The 15,991-nt window shown below is 38.7% G+C and overlaps 1 protein-coding gene across 1 annotated transcript in view; it reads left to right on the forward strand.

Annotated features, from left to right (window-relative positions):
* STK32B (serine/threonine kinase 32B) overlaps positions 1 to 15,991 on the forward strand; it is a gene marked incomplete at its 5' end in the record, with an annotated part of 60,175 nt that overhangs the window by 17,727 nt on the left and 26,457 nt on the right. Inside the window, one exon of the mRNA XM_009706398.1 lies at positions 8,306 to 8,343. Within this exon, the coding sequence (XP_009704700.1) occupies positions 8,306 to 8,343 (38 nt within the window). The remainder of the gene's footprint in view (positions 1 to 8,305; positions 8,344 to 15,991) is intronic.

Genomic DNA, 15,991 nt, shown 5'->3' on the forward strand with positions numbered 1-15,991 from the left:
ACTCATGTCACATCAGTCTATTACTATGTGGCAGGTATATGTTTGTGATTTAATGTGAAACATTGATGTGACTAACTAAACCTTAAAAAAACTATTAAAAAATAAAAGGATCTGATCAGGTATATTCTGTACTATATAAATGGGTTATGGGCAAATAATTGAGAATAATATTTGAGAGAATCAGGTACTCAGTAAACTGAGGTTATTGCAATTATCCCTGCGTGACTTCAGGTTGCTATCCAGAAGTTGCTTTTTACTGTGCTTTTTTTTAGTGGTAGCAGCTGTCTTCTAGACTTTAACACTTGCATCTAATAGTCAATGCAGACTCCTAGTCTTCATATAGCGTTCCCTATATCCAAGAATACAAGCAGTGCTCACTTTCAGTCATGACTGTTGGGACTATTTTGACAAAGAGAAGGCAAACAGAATTATGAAGGTCATTGTAGGTTAAAAACTAGTTAAAGTGACTTTCTGTGATTTTAACACTTTTTTTTTCAGTGAAAACAGTAACTTCAAATGCCTATTTCTGCATAAGAAAAAAAATATAAGAAATGAGCTGCATAATTTAAAAAAGCCTTTAAACTCAGTATTTCAATGTTTATCCTAGACAACATACAGTTAGATTGTCAGCACTAAAGAGAAAAAAGTATGAGAAAAACTTTATTAGGGTTGAAACAATATCTACTGAAGCCAAAGTAATCGTTCCATTGACCTCAAGGGTCTTTGTCTGGATCTTGCTTCTTTTGCATCCTTATGACAATGCAAAATCCATCTAATTCTCTCCAACTCGCTTGGATATTTTGAAAAAATCTTTCAGAAAAAAACCCATAGCATTCTGCAAGGGCATAGGCTGCCTTAACTGTAAGCCAATGAATTTTAGTGATACACACTTAAATACGGGCCCACCACATCCAGATTGAGACAAGCGTATGCTGTGACCCATGGAGTTCTATTGTCAATAGGCTCCAGGCATTACCACTGCCCCTGGAGGAGGTTCGTTATGGGCTGTAGTGCTTGGTGTGGTTTACAAGAAGCTACTTAGTTGCTGCTCCTGACCTGAAGGGTGGAGAAAGCCCTTTTTGCTCCCTACAGAACTTGTCTATGCATAAAGTATCACAGGAAAAATTCAGGTTGGAATGACCTCAGGAGGTCTCTAGTCCAACCTTCTGCTTAAAGCATGATCAGATATGACATCAGACCAAGCTTCCCAGTGATTTATGTAGTCATGTCTTAAAAAACTCCAGGGACGATGACTACACAATTCCTCTGAGCAGCCTGTTCCACTGCTTGTCTGTTCTCACGGTGAAAGTTTTCCTTTATATGCAGTCTGAACCTGCCTCGTTTCAACTTACACCTGTTGTTTGTATGCTAGATTCTGTCCTTTGAATGAAAGTGAGTGGGTGTCTTCTGTCTATTCAAATAAAAGCAGTTAAGAGCTACTTTTAAAATCTAAGACTTCATTTCATGAATTTGTACACAACTGAGTTTTCTCTGTAAGTTGCCTTTGGTTAATGAAGAGTTGAAACCTCAGCCGTCCTCATGCAGAGAAAACCAATCATTAAAAAGTGGAAATACTCTTAATAAGTCATGCTGGTAAAACTGCTATCAACTGAAATGCTCGTAGATGTTACTGTGGGATTTTAGAAGCTCAAGAGAATGGAAATGTCGTAATACGTTAGAACCTGCTCTGAGCCAGCAAGGCAAAGTATGAAATGTCAGACATAAAGTTGAAGAATGTTGAAGTGTTAGGCGTTATTATACATGTGAATTCAGAGCTGTTATAACTGAAATATTTCCTCTGATAATACTAAAAAGCTTCTTGGACTGGCAAAGAACAGCTGTCCTGGTGTCAGAAACACATGAAATCTTTTGATGAAATAAAGGGAAAATACAGGCAAAAGCAAAAAATTCACAAGTTTAAACATGGCAGAAACCAAGCCTGTGGTGTTTGTATGTTTGCTGCAAAATATGAAAGCAGAACAAAACAGATGAGCAGCATTAGTTTTTCAATTATCATAGGTTTAAGAAAAAGCATAGATCTTGTATTTGCCATTATTATTGATGTGTTTTAAAAACATGAAGGGAAGACAGCACCTGTACTTGCTGTAGAAGTACTTTTCTGAATAAATTAGATTAATATTAGCTGGAGGAACTCTAGTTGGTAGTTCTGTTATTCACATCAATGGCTAAATCTTTGTTTAAGCCTCTGAAGCATTTTTACACAATTATATCTTGTAGTAATCAACTTGAGTTTAGTTCTCAGTTGTATAAATAAAACTCTGTTTGTTTAGTTCGCTTCAGTTTTATGAAATATGAACCTTGATTTCATGTTCCAAAAACAAATAGAACAGTTTTACTGGCCATCTAGGTACTATTGATTATTTGATATGCCTGTCCCATTGCATGTTGTAGCCAGGTGGATGTCCATCTCTTCTCCAAAGTAACAAGTGATAGGTCAAGAGAAAGTGGCCTCGAGTTGTGCCAGGGGAGGTTTCGATTGGATATTAGGAAGAATTTCTTCACCAAAAGGATTGTCAAGCACTGGAACAGGCTGCCCAGGGAAGTGGTAAAGTCACCATCCCTGAAGGTATTTAAAAACTGTGTAGATGTCGTGCTTAGGGACATGGTTTAGTGGTGGACTTGGCCATGCTAGATCTTAAAGATCCCTTCCAACCTAAATAATTCTATGATTCTATGATCTTACAGATCTCTTCTGTTAACTAAACAACCTTAATCTATTTGTTCTTTACTCTCAGGGAACTCAGCCTTCCCCCTTTCTTTTCTTTTTTTGACTATTTTCTTTCAGATGCTATGAAATGAAGTAACCCGCAGGAACTACCTTTGTTTTAAGTTACAGCATAACAGCTTTTTTTTCAATCTTTTTCTGTAACCTACTTAGAATTAGTTGTTTCCTATGTGAAGTGGTAGTCAATGAAGCAGACATTACTTTTTTCCTTGAGAAAACTAGGCAATTCATGATTGACTTCACCAACTGCACACCTTTCATTTCTAGATCAATGTTTCAAGTCCAGTTGATATCAACAGAGATCAAAAGTTACAATGTACTCATTGCCAATTTGTAGCTGTACATGTGAACCTTTTTTTGAGATTGTTCTGGATTTCAAGCTTCAGAGCAAATGGCATCATTGCATGTTTTTCAGTCTTCTTATTTGACCTTCATAAGGGACAGAAAAGTGCGACCTCTGGAAGGTTATTTATGGTCATTAATCCCCATCACTAATTTCAATTCTCCCCTTCTGATGTATATATGTAGTCTGTGTCTATTCTTCATTTTATCTGGCACTGGCAATATAATCACCTAGTTTTGCTCACTCTTACTGAGATTTCTCAGAGACCTCTTCAGGTGAAATAATCTTCATTCTTTTACCGCTTCTCATAGCTAATAAATATTGTGTTACATCTCTCCAGTGCTGAACTGAAGAGCATTTCAATTTTAACCTCATTTCATGCTGAAGATACGCTATTTATTCCTACTATTTTCTTCATGAGCATTCAAGCTCCATGACAGAATTTAACATGTGGAAGCTCTGACTAGCTTACAACTGCAATGGACTATACCAAAGACTCACTAAATTCCACTTATACAGTCTTCTCTCAGGTCTCTTTAATCTTTCATGAACTTCCTTGTAACCAAAAGGAGGTGGAATAAGAATGATGGACTTTGAACTTCCACACATTATTTTTCATAGGCTCACAGACTAATTCAGGCTGGAAGGGACCTCCGGAGGTCTCTAGTCTAATGTTTTGCCCAAAGCAGGTTCAACGTTCAGATCAGACCAGGTTGTTTGGGGTTTATCCAGTCAGATCTTAAAAACTTCCAAGGATGAAGACTGCACGACTTCTCCACTTCTTAATTTGGAAATCTGCTTCTACCCCACGTAGTAACATGAGAAAGAAACATTGGTGGAAGCAGTAATTAAAACTGCAGATACTTGACCCTAAGTCCTTTATAATCAGGGAGTTCAGGGGACTCTGGCATACGTAGTGAGCATGAGTTGAGCCACACTCATGGTTTTCCTCCATGCAGAGGGAATATCTTCAACATTGGATGCTCACTCAGCCTAGATATTAGAGAAGATACAAATAGATTATTAATCATCATTTCCTACCTGGAAATTATATGCAACACCTTCTTGCTGTACTTTAATCTTTCAGGCAGCTTTAGTTTGTCATTGTAGCTAAGGTAATTGAAGAAAGCTAGAAATGGTTTCACAGGCAATATCAACAGGTGGCAATTAAACCGTGTTTTTCCAATTTTTTTCTCATTTGCCCACACCTCTGGGTTTCTTGGGCCAGCTGTTATATTAGTTGTGCCTGGTCCCGTTACTGAGCGAAGACTTTGGAGGTATCTTTACTCCCATTTCTATGTTGCTCTGATTTTTCAGTGTATAAAAAGAGTTGAGTAGCACCGGTACAGACTGCGAAAGTTGTGTTTCTGAAATCAGTGTCAAGGGCACTGCCATAGCTCTGCTGGTCATTGTTTGGTGAATGGTTAGAGGGCAGCCCAGGGCTTTTCCAAATCCAAACTGTGAGTGAGTTTGTTCCTTGCAAAAGTCCTTCAATTTCTCTTGTGAGCTGGTTCAAGATATTTAAATTATGAAATGAGCATTTCAATTCATTCTTTTAGTTAGGGATATGCATAACAGGAAAATCCTGAAGTTAAGGTGTTGAATTTCACACCCTGTTGTTTGAACATGCTTACTAAGGGGGAAAATATTTTCTGAAAAATTGATGTGTAGTCAAAACAGAATTTCACTTACTTAACATGTTTGAATTTAAACTGGTTAACTGAAGAGTTTTTATCTTTTAAATCTGCTTTCCTACACAGTGTTTTTACTATTTAAATGAATTTAACTAGAGTATTTATTTAATGGAACTAGTTGACTTTTGTATAACAGATGCCGGAAGGTCTCGATTCTGAATATATCCAGTGACTTTAATTGCAATGATCCTCGACCTGCCAAGTCTTCGCCTTGACTGTGTTGAACCCTCCCTGCCCTGTACCTAGCAGGCCTCGCTCCTCTGCATTCTTTGGAGTTTTCAACAAGCTGCCTCTGGAGAGGAGAGTTTTTAGTGCCATACTGTAAACTGGGGACAACGACTTAACAGAGTGCTGCTGGAAGGCATGCTCTTCATGGTGACCCTGTGCTTTGCTTTCTCACCTGCCATGTGAACCTATGCATCACGTGTGTCTCCAGGCATGTGCTCCCAAAACAGCAGCATCTTACTTAAGAAATTTGTTCACTTTCTGGCTTAAGTTAGCCCATGACTTCTACTTACTGTAAAAGCAATTTAAAATAGCCTGTTTAGAGATCTGAGGCACAGTTACAAGACTATCAAGTTGCCTCAGGGACTGAGGGGTCGGGCTATTCTATGCAAGGCGATACACCCTGTCGTGCCTGCCCCCAGCTACACTCCTGCCTCTGAGCAAAATGAGCAAAGTCGGCAGAGCCCACAGTGGGGAAGATCCCTTAGGCAGGAAAGGCTTTAAGGTCTGTGTGCATCTATGTCACTTATCAGCCACGGCCTCAATTAGTCACAGAAAGATAAGTACAGTTCTAATTTTACCACTCAACTTTTCAAACATTACAGATGCAACTGCATGAAGAATATATTTGATGATACATACAGTTGTCAAGTAGATTTGCTGATATCTTTTCTGGTGGCAATAAAAATGTATACTCTATTTAATGGTGCAATACCATAGCAGATATTCAAATTTTTAAAACTCACCTTCTTAAATAAAGATAGAAAAGGCACAGTCTTGTAATGAGAAATCCCTGGTGCTGCATTGTTATACACATGACATTTACCCATAAAGCTGAATTTCTCCTTTTGATCAGTTTTATCCTCAGTGAAGTACTAATAATTGTACTATTACCATTCCTAATTTTTATTTTCTTAAACTGGGGAAAAGAGTTTGGAGTGGTGTTGAATGTATCACTGACTTTAGGAAGCCACAGGAAGACCCTAATGTGCTTGAGTGTGACTCCCAATCTTTTTACCCACGTGAAAAGTGCAGAATCAGATTGTGCTTGTTAAACTTTGTGAAGACAAAGTTTAAAATATTTAATTCAACAGTCAAAACTATGACATGCTTATTTCCATTGAAAGTCATTGCTGTATTTTCAAGTCGTGGCTCAACCACAAAGACTATTCAACACAAAATCACAATTCCAATTCTTATCAAAAAACAGTTATCTAAAACCAGAGATTGTTTTGTTACTAGCACATATATTTGATACCAGCTGGACGGTAGTTCTTCCAAAAACTGTCTCATCAATTGAGAGATTAGATACATTACACGTAAAAATGTATAGAATTTCCTATGATAATTCAACCCAAGAGAAGTTTTATAATATAAGCAAAGATATTTAATCCAACAATTCACCTGTAACTCACAACTTCACCCATATGAAGTCAGGGAAAGTTTTGGTGTGGTAAATGATATGACAAGTGACTACAGGGGAGAAGAAAGAAACAAGTCAGAGTCTGGAGTTTTGTGGGTGACATGGGCTCTAAGAGAGACTTCCCCTTATATTACACATATAACTAGAACTGCTGCTGAATCAGGCAATTAAAGGTAGCCTGTGCAGAAGAAATACAGTATTTCACAGTGAAATATCAGTATAATCTTAAATTTCCATTCCAGATGTTAGTTCATAGTGAGATCTTTTTCCTTACACAGACACATACACATCCTACATTATTTCCAAATGTGCAGGCAACGATTCAAAGTAATTTCTTATTTACCCTGCATTTCCCCAGCTGTTGCTACACAAATTGTAAACTATCTTAGTGTACTTCACAATTTCATGAATCTCAAGAAGGTCTAGAAAGCATGGAATTCAGGATACTAAACTGCAAGCTTCTTTCTTTTGCCAATAAAGGTGTGGAGTTTGGATAATGACTTATCATGCAAGTAATATGCATATTATAATTGCCATTGCTATCTTATTCCTGTATGATGTTTACTTTAGAAGTAACCTTCTAACTAAAAAAAAAAAAAAAATTGTTCTGCTGTAACACATTTTCCTTTCGCAAGATTTCACTTTTTTCTTTATTCCATTTATTGGCACATTGGAAAAAACTTGTTAGTGAAATCTAGGTAAGTATTACTATGTATTTCAGTCAGGATATGATTTCCTATGAAATGTTTAAGTAGGAATAATCAAGCCATCCCTTGGCTAAAAGAAATTACACAGGTGGAAGTGTGTGGAGATCATTTGCAGACTCATTCAACAGCTTAGTTTGACGGTTTACAGTGCCTTGTCTTTTGACGTAAGAGGAAAATTCAGCTCAAGGGGCAAATGTTTTGCTCAAGGTGAACTGATGCACCTCCCACTCTGCCAATGCCACACCAAGAACATGGCCTCGAAATTGCGTGAAGCATAAGCTGTCAGTGACAAGGCAGTGCCACACAACACTGCCTCATCACACTCACCAAGCCTCAGGGTGAGCCAAACCAGGGACCTACCCAGACTGGCAAAGGGAAGAGATGAGTTTCCCCCAGAACAGGTCCACACCATGAGCAATGACACTGGACCAAGAAAGAGGTTGGAAATGCCCGGCAATGGCAGGGAAAAGCTGTCTCCATCCCTCCTGATAGCAGCATGAACATAGGTCAATGGAAAATGATCCTGAAAGCACAGTTCTTTAGGGCAGAGTTGAGCTGATACTTCCACACATCACAGTCTCCATCCTCCTTTGTCCCTGCTCCTTTCCCCAGCATTGTACCTGCCATTACAGATAGCCAAGTGGGGATTTGGGAGCTGAAAGGAGAGCTGTTAGACTTACCCAATTAGCATAGGATAGCTAACAAAACTCTACAATATGTGAGTGATCATGCATGTGAGCATAGCAGATTAGCGGGGTCTGGCAGAAAGGGCAGACCACTGATGTTTCCAATTAAATGATTTTTTAGGTCTGTCAAATGCAGAGTCCCTGATGCGATCAGGCACCTCCTACATGCAAATATTCCATCTTGCTTTTCCTGCTGCTATAAAAAATAATGTACATTATCTTGAAAACCAAATCCATGTCAATGCTAACCATACGAAAACAAAACCACATGAAATGGAAACCTGGAGAGCCTCTTTAGTATGCATGTTTTCTCAGGGCAGTGAAAAGTTGTAGATAAAAATAATTTGCCTTCATATATGATATAGTTTTCATTGGTTTTGTAATGCTTTAAGTGACTTGGCCCTCATACCCAGATGGGGAAAACTTTAAAATTGCAGGTTTTCTTTGGGTATGAAATGTAATGCATTCCTTTATTTTACAGGGACATCAAACCTGACAACATACTACTGGATGAGCATGGTAAGTGAATATTGACTGGTTTCTCTCAGATAGCTCTAATTCTTGAGATCTCAGTCACATGTTCTTGACATGCCTTGTAAACCGGCCTCAGATGTTGCATTCCTATCTAAATCTAGACTTTCTCTGGAAAGTCCTTCTGTCCACCTTGTGGATTTTATAATTTCCCCTCCTACTGAAAAAAAAAAGAAAAAAAGAAAAAAAGAAAAAAAAGCTGATCTGACACTTATAAGGCCTGAAAAAGAAGGAATTTAATATGAATTGAGATCATCAGGGACACCTGATAAAAATAAGTTAATACTTTAGTAACAGGATTACTGTGAATCACCATAATCCTTTTTTAGGAGCCTAACAGTAAAGTAGTACTAAGCACTTATTTTCTCTTTTAGAACTTCTGAAGGACTAAGAAATTTCATAGAGCAAATTATTTCACATGTAGGTTTCTGCAATTACTTTCCTAAATTTAGATATGGAATTTGGAAATTTGCCTGCAAATTTTTTATGGCTGTACAAGTAGTTCTGTCTTAGATAACACAAAAAAGACTAAACAATATAACCAACTTTGAACTTTCAGTACTAATTCCACAATCTCAAACAAAAAAGGTGTGGTATGAAAAAAGAAAAGCACCTAATTTCTCTAAACTTACATTTTACACATATATGCGGTCTAAACCTCATGCATCTTTTTGCGACTATTCATGGGAAGTACATGAGAAAATACAGGTAAAGGTGGCAAAGGTGGCATTAACTTTGTATCATTTAGAACAGAAATATGTACAGGTGGAAGACTAAATGGAAATAGGAGATGTGTGTTTGCTACTCTGGGAAAGTCGTCTTGTGCTTTGCTCACCTCAGAAATTGATTAAAAACAGTTAATCTTTGAGAAAATGTAAACTTGAAATGATGCCAGTGTTACCATTATCTTTAAAAATCCATTGCAGAGCTGCTGGGTATACAAGTTAAAGTTGATTAAAGAGGTAACATTGCAAACAGCTGGAGTTTGTCCCTGGGGATATGGAAGTCAACAAAGCTAAACAATGTTGGAGCTTTAAACCATCTAGAGCTGCAAGAATTTAGTGTTTCAGACCCATAAGTGTTAATGCCCTCTAGACACTAATATCAGAAAATAAGCATGAAAGAGAAATCTCTTGTCTTTAAGTCCTGAATGAATTAAAAATGTCAAAGGCAACATGAAATGACTATGAGTGTGTTAAATCTCTGATTGACAGCCTTTGAAGTACGGTTGCCCTTATCTCTCCTTGCCCCTCGTCAAGGTCAATTACTGCACAAAATCAGCTTCTTGTGAGAGCTTTCCTATGGAGACTCATGTATCGCACAGAAGAAGCTAAAACAGAGTGATGTAAAATGAAGTTTTTTTTGTGATTATAAGCTGTTCAGCAACAAAATTAGCTGTAACCAGCTTGGAAATTTTGGGATGGATAGCCCCTTTTCTGCAAAGCAGCAGAATACTGCTCCCTCCTAGGACACCTGCAGACAAGTGGTGAAATAACCATGCCTCTCCAGACTTGTAGATAGACCTTAGTCAGCAGAATTAATCAGCAGATGGAACCTTGGCTCACAGACCTGTTATGTGGCTGGGAGATTTAATTCTCTCAACCTGGATAAGGGTCTACACACTTCAACTCACTAAATGAGGCGACATCAGTAGGACAGCTGTCTGTACTGTGCTCGTCACCACAGGCTTCTTTTATGGGTAACTGAAAGACATAGACATAGTTTAGATCATCTGATCTATTTTGGATGTCTGCACTGTACATCAGTATCTATTTCTCTTTGGTGACTAATACCTAGAAGTTTTGAGTAAAGATCTAGATATCCACCTTATAGATGTACATTTTGCAAGATAAATGCTATCCTTGAAGTCCATAAAAGCTTTGATTAAGCTGCAACATAGTAAAATCATTTTTACGGGATCACCAGATTTCACTTAACGGAAAAATGTCCTGAATATGTGCACCATAAATATACTAGACTGTAGAGGAAACTTAACAAATTCACCTAATATGAGTCTAACCAGGTGCACAGGAAGGAACTTTATTTTAGCCTATGGCCTTCAAGATGGCACAACAGTTTCCTGTACACTTGACTTTACCCCTGGGTCTGTCTTACAGCTCATTAAACAAACTGCTTACACAAAGTATTGTGGAATTGGATATGCACAATGTTTAGGACTGAGAGTTTGTCTCAGTGAGTTAGATTTCTTTGACCTCACTGAAGAAACCTATTTTGGCTGAAGTCAAAGTGTAGTGTTATGCCATTCACATTGCCATACATCTTCAAGAAGTTAAACTGACTGACTTTCATAACACATTCCAAGATTATAGATTATAGACATTTCTGCTCATTAAAACTAGTTTGACTACAATTTATCTGTTTGGTTTAGGGAATACACCTCAGGAATACCAAAGTAGTGAAAACAGGAGATTTTACTTAACCCATAAAAAAAAAAAAGAAAATGTATACAATATATTCTGGCAGAGGAAGCCTGAATTTTCCCATATACTTTTCAGCAAAGCCACATCTCAACACTGCTGAGCACAGATTCTAATGCATCAGTGGAAATAAATGTCTGATCATCACAAGAAGCATAATGCTGCATGAAAATGGGGTAATCAGCTGCTTAAAATAGTGTTTGGCCCCTACGAGAAAATGGTTGCCTAGTCTCCTGGAGAGATTCTCCATCCCATAGAGGAGTCTCCTCTGAGGACAGAAAGCAGTGGTGATTTCAGGGTTCACTCTCTGAACCAGAATCAGACCTCTCTAAGGAAATGAATGCTGTCCCTAAAGCTCTTTTGTTACCCTTCCCTCTCAGCTTTCCCAACAAGCTTTTCCTCTTATGACTGACACTAATCTCTAAATTTAGTAGTACTGCTCTGTTCTGCTAACAAGCACCTGAAGCAGAATTATTCCAGTGATAGCTGAAGGGACTACCTGATGGTTCAGGAGAGCTGTTATTATTGCATTGTACAAAGAAATCATTATAGAATTCTCTTAATAACAGTATTCTGCTTCCTCTACTATTCCTTTCATTTTAATGGTTTAGAGCAATATAACTGAAATGACAGCACTTAGAACTGAAAGCTGGCAAGTCTGGTCCATGTTGTATTTTTTTCTGAAATATCAAAGAAATTAAAGGTGTCTTTAAATCTTTCCATGATCTATTAACTATGATATCTAAGGAAATGTAAAATGCCTGAAATGCAGAAAAACAAGCAGTGGTAAATAGATTAGTACATTGCCTTTTTTCAGAGATGATAACGTTACTTCTATAGCTATTTGATAGCACCATTGATATTAACACCTCTGGTGATTCTGCAGAAATTATGAGGCTTCACTTTGGCATCCAGGTTTTGCATTGTGCAGAGTGACCACACCATTACTACACTCTGTTTAGAGGAAATTTGCAAGGGTTTGATTTCCTCTCAGGCAAGTTTTTCAGGACATTGTTTCATAAGACCTAGCAAGGTCCCTGCTTGCTTTACTGAGGAAGAACTTGCTGCTGGGTCAGACGCAAGACATTGGCCAACATTGTGTGGTAATCAGTGGCAAGAGGAGATACTACTCATGGAGTGTGCCCTTTGCCACTTTGTCATAGAATGCTTCAGTGGTTCCTATCACCCACAATTTTTGCATTAGGATATTAAAGTATCTCTGTACGTTCCCTTTAGAATCTGGAAACTTTGTTAATTGGTTTGTCTACTGCCTCTTTGAAGCTGCTGCTGATATTGGCCTCTACAACCTCCTGGAGCAACAAGTTGTAGAAGTTCACCATCATTCATGAAAGAAAAGTGCTTCCTTGTATGCATTTTGAAACATTCTTCTTTCAAAGAAAGCATCTTCTACTTCTAGAATTGCAGGGTTTGGTGAATAATAGCTTACAATCACAATCTTCATGACATTCAAAATTTCCTTCAGCACTCTCCTGTCAGCTGAAAAGCCTCAGCCTTTTTAATTTCTCCTTATAAAGCACTGCTCCAGTCCTTTCACCCCTCTCTCTTGCCATAGATAGTGTTACAGACATGCAGGCTTTCAGTTTCAGAGGAGAAGAGCAAACATATTGGATCAAAGACCCATCTAGTTGAGTTTCTTATCTCTAAGAGTCTCCAAAAAGTGGATGACAGAGCAGGATATAAAATGAGACAAGTTTTTGTGGTACTTCCCCCACATACTGACCCAATCTCTGGCCTTTTATGACTGAGGCATTTCCTGAGTTGGATATGGTTTCCAAACATTTAATAACTTTCAGTGATCTTTTCCACAGTCTTTTCTGGTGCCTCCTTGAGCAGAGGGAACCTTTAGCATCCTTAATATCTTGTGGTAAAGCGGTCCTTAGCTTAAAGACAGATTATGTGAAGACTCACTACTTGTTTGTTTGTTTTGAAGGTGCTCCCTGCTGATTTCACCAAATGCCTCCTAATTCTAGTTTTGGAACTGTTTCCTGGTGGTTCTCCATATTGAAATCACAGACCTAATATTTCACTCAGACTTAACAGGACTAATTATATTTTATTAGATTTGGGGGTTTTTTTAGACTGGATTTTTGCATCTGCTAGTGATAATTTTACTCAGTCATCATTTCTCTTATGAGAGAGCAAGGCAGATTTAAGCTGTCAATCATACGTGCCCTATTATATGTGATTATATTGGTTTATGATCATCAAAGTTTTTCCTTAAAACTCTATTTCCTTAAAACCTTGATTACATGAGACTCTCAGCTCTCATGTGAAAACTAACAGCAAAATTGGAACATACAGCCAATGAGCAATCTTGGTCTTAAAACCAAAAATAGGATGAAAAAAAACACCCATAAAGTCAATATTTTGAACCCCGACATTAACTTCTGAACAACAAAACTAGTAACATTATTACTATTGACATAAAATCTCCACTAAACATGTACCTGGTGTGTCTGCACTAGAGCTGGTCCTTATCATATCCACAGAGAATTTTTAGGGACTGTATCTCGTTTAACCCTCCAACTTTGATTAACAAGATGAATGTTCCTAGCATAATTCATCTACCTGAAGTTATCTACACTTTGAAAATACATTTGAAACTTTTACATGCTTGTAAAGGCCGTTTACTTTTACAGGCCATTAAACAGCCTACCCTTTTGAAATGCCCAGCCTTGCCAAACCCATCTACAGCAGTACAATAAGGTTTCTAACAATCTCCCTGATGATAAGTGGCAGACTGCCAAGTCATGCCAAGTTCACGTGGATATGACCTTACGCTCTTACATAGTACAGGTGAACCCAGAGAGAGGCTTTTTAAATTGTTCATAGAGTTTGAGCTTCTGAGGGCAAACCAGATCTGAATTCACTCCAAAATGTTACTGTGTTGAGATTTCCTGTCAGCTCTGATGCATGCTGAGTTGGTGACATTAACTCCAGTCTGGTATTTCTTCTCTCTGCCCTCACATTCACCCCTTTGATTTCAGACTCTGAGAAATTCGATGAGGTTTGAAGTCATGTACATTTTCCTCTCCTAAATGTTAGTCAGCCAGACTCAGTCACATTTCAGGACTTGTTTTAATTGTCATTATGATTTGTTCAAAAATTAAATAACAGTCCAAACAAAGGTCTTTTGCTGTTTACCTCTGATACTGGGATTTCAGGCCCTGTGGAAAATTGAGGCATAAAAGCCACACAGCACTTCTGAAGTGCATGCATAAAGCTTCTCAAAGTCATACACTGTGCTGTAGGTATTACAAATTTTCCCTGTTAAAGCCTTAACTCGAAGCTGACTGGAGGAATGCAATTTTTGAAACAATTTCTGCTGAGATACTTTCTGCTTGCAATGTACCTGTTGGCATATGTGAAATCTGTACAGTCTGGGATGACTTGAAAAAGCCACTCTGCACAGACCCAGAGGAATTTCGTCATTTGCCTTTTCCTCCCTTCTCTCCACCATCCTCTTATTATCATAGGGGGTCATGCAGCCATGGGATTAAGCAAAAAAAATACTTGAATTTAGTTAGGTGCTGCAATTTCATGTTGTGCACTGCTCTACTTCACAGCTCTTAAAAGCTAAACCCATGTGGCAATGACACACTGCTTCGTTCAATATTGTGCCAGGGTATAGACTTGGTTTTGACATTTAGTTGTTCACAATAATAACCAGAAAGGGAGATCAAGTACAAGGTGTGAAGCTCAGATGGGAAAAAGTCCCCGTGAATTGAAATTTTGGAAACAGTATGAAGTAGCTAGTATGCCAGCATAGTTACTGCAGCAACAGCAACCTTTCCTTTTCCTATACGTAACAGTCGCAGTAAAAAGATGTCTCAGAGGCTCATTAGAAAGACTTCTATAGAGAATTGGGGTCCAACTGTCTCTTGAAATATTTATACCAGGAATGAAAGCCTTTAAAAAAAAAAAACCACACAAACAAAACAAGGCACTAGTCTTAAAAGTGCTGAAACCATTCAGTGGTGTGCATAGGCAGGCAGAGCTCTGCCTCAGCATCCCTCCAGCCCTCCCCCACTGCTGACAGGCACAGGGGGTTTGCCCCCTGCTCTGACTCCATCCCAGATACAGCCTCTCTCCATGCCCCCAGCTCCCACCAAGCGCTGTGTGCCGTCCCTGCCGCAGCACAGCCATCCGCCTGCCTACGGGACCCCTTGCTTTCCCTCCACAGCCGATTAGCAGCCCTCTAAGCAACAGGCAAAGGCTGCCTGCAGGCAGCCCATGGGCCATGGGGTGGCCCTGTAATGGGGAAGAGCAAAGATGGATTTTTTCCAGCGGTACAGACACGGCTCTGCTGTGCCGTGCTACATGTACAGGAGCTGCCCATTGCTGCTGTATCTGCAGCAGGATGCAGAGGAGCTACACAGAACCTATCTTCCCAGTCTATCCCTTACCTTGCAGGAATACATTTTTAACTAAACCCATCAACTAGTGTATACAACATTTCACGTATGCTATTTTGGGTTTGTTAAATGAAATCTAATAAAAGAGGGAGAAAACAATGCTCTGTAGGAGAGGCAATTTTCATTGCAAATCAACTATTTGGATCAGTCTGAATGGATATTATGCGATAGGTGTTTCGCAACAGGCTATCATACTGGCACTCTAATAGGGAGCATCACTTACAATGCTGTCATTTAAATGACAGAACTTTGTATTTATCTGTCAAAAAAAGAGAAAGTACTAGTCTGCTGACATCCTTGCAGCTTTTCATTCTGCAGTGTACATGGAATTGCTTAACACTACTGCCGTGAGGTGGCTGTATGTGGTTCAATTATCATTTTCAAGAAGCCTTCTGCCATGGTGTTTTATTATTGCAGAAATAAACTGCAAACATGCTATGCTCCAGCCACCAGGCAGGAAGAATACCACCTTGAAATCTAATGGCAGGCTGGGCTGTGAACACCAGTTCTTGTTATGGCAGCCTAACACTTCCCACCCCTTACAAAGCGATCGCTTTAGTCTGCTCACAGTTTTTGTCTACCATGTGCAGATGTCTTCCTGGGCTGGGTGTCTTAGGAAGAAAGTGTCAATAAAATGTAAGCAGTTTTTTTGAGAAAAATGCAGAAAGCATGCCAACCATTTCATCGAAAACTTCTACTGTGTCTCCCATTTGGAGAAAAAGCTTTAAGTTTAGCAGTGGGATGTATCTTCTTCCTCTTTCC

This window comes from Cariama cristata, unplaced genomic scaffold (assembly GCF_000690535.1).
Source record: "Cariama cristata isolate BGI_N322 unplaced genomic scaffold, ASM69053v1 scaffold1848, whole genome shotgun sequence".
NCBI lineage: Eukaryota > Metazoa > Chordata > Aves > Cariamiformes > Cariamidae > Cariama > Cariama cristata.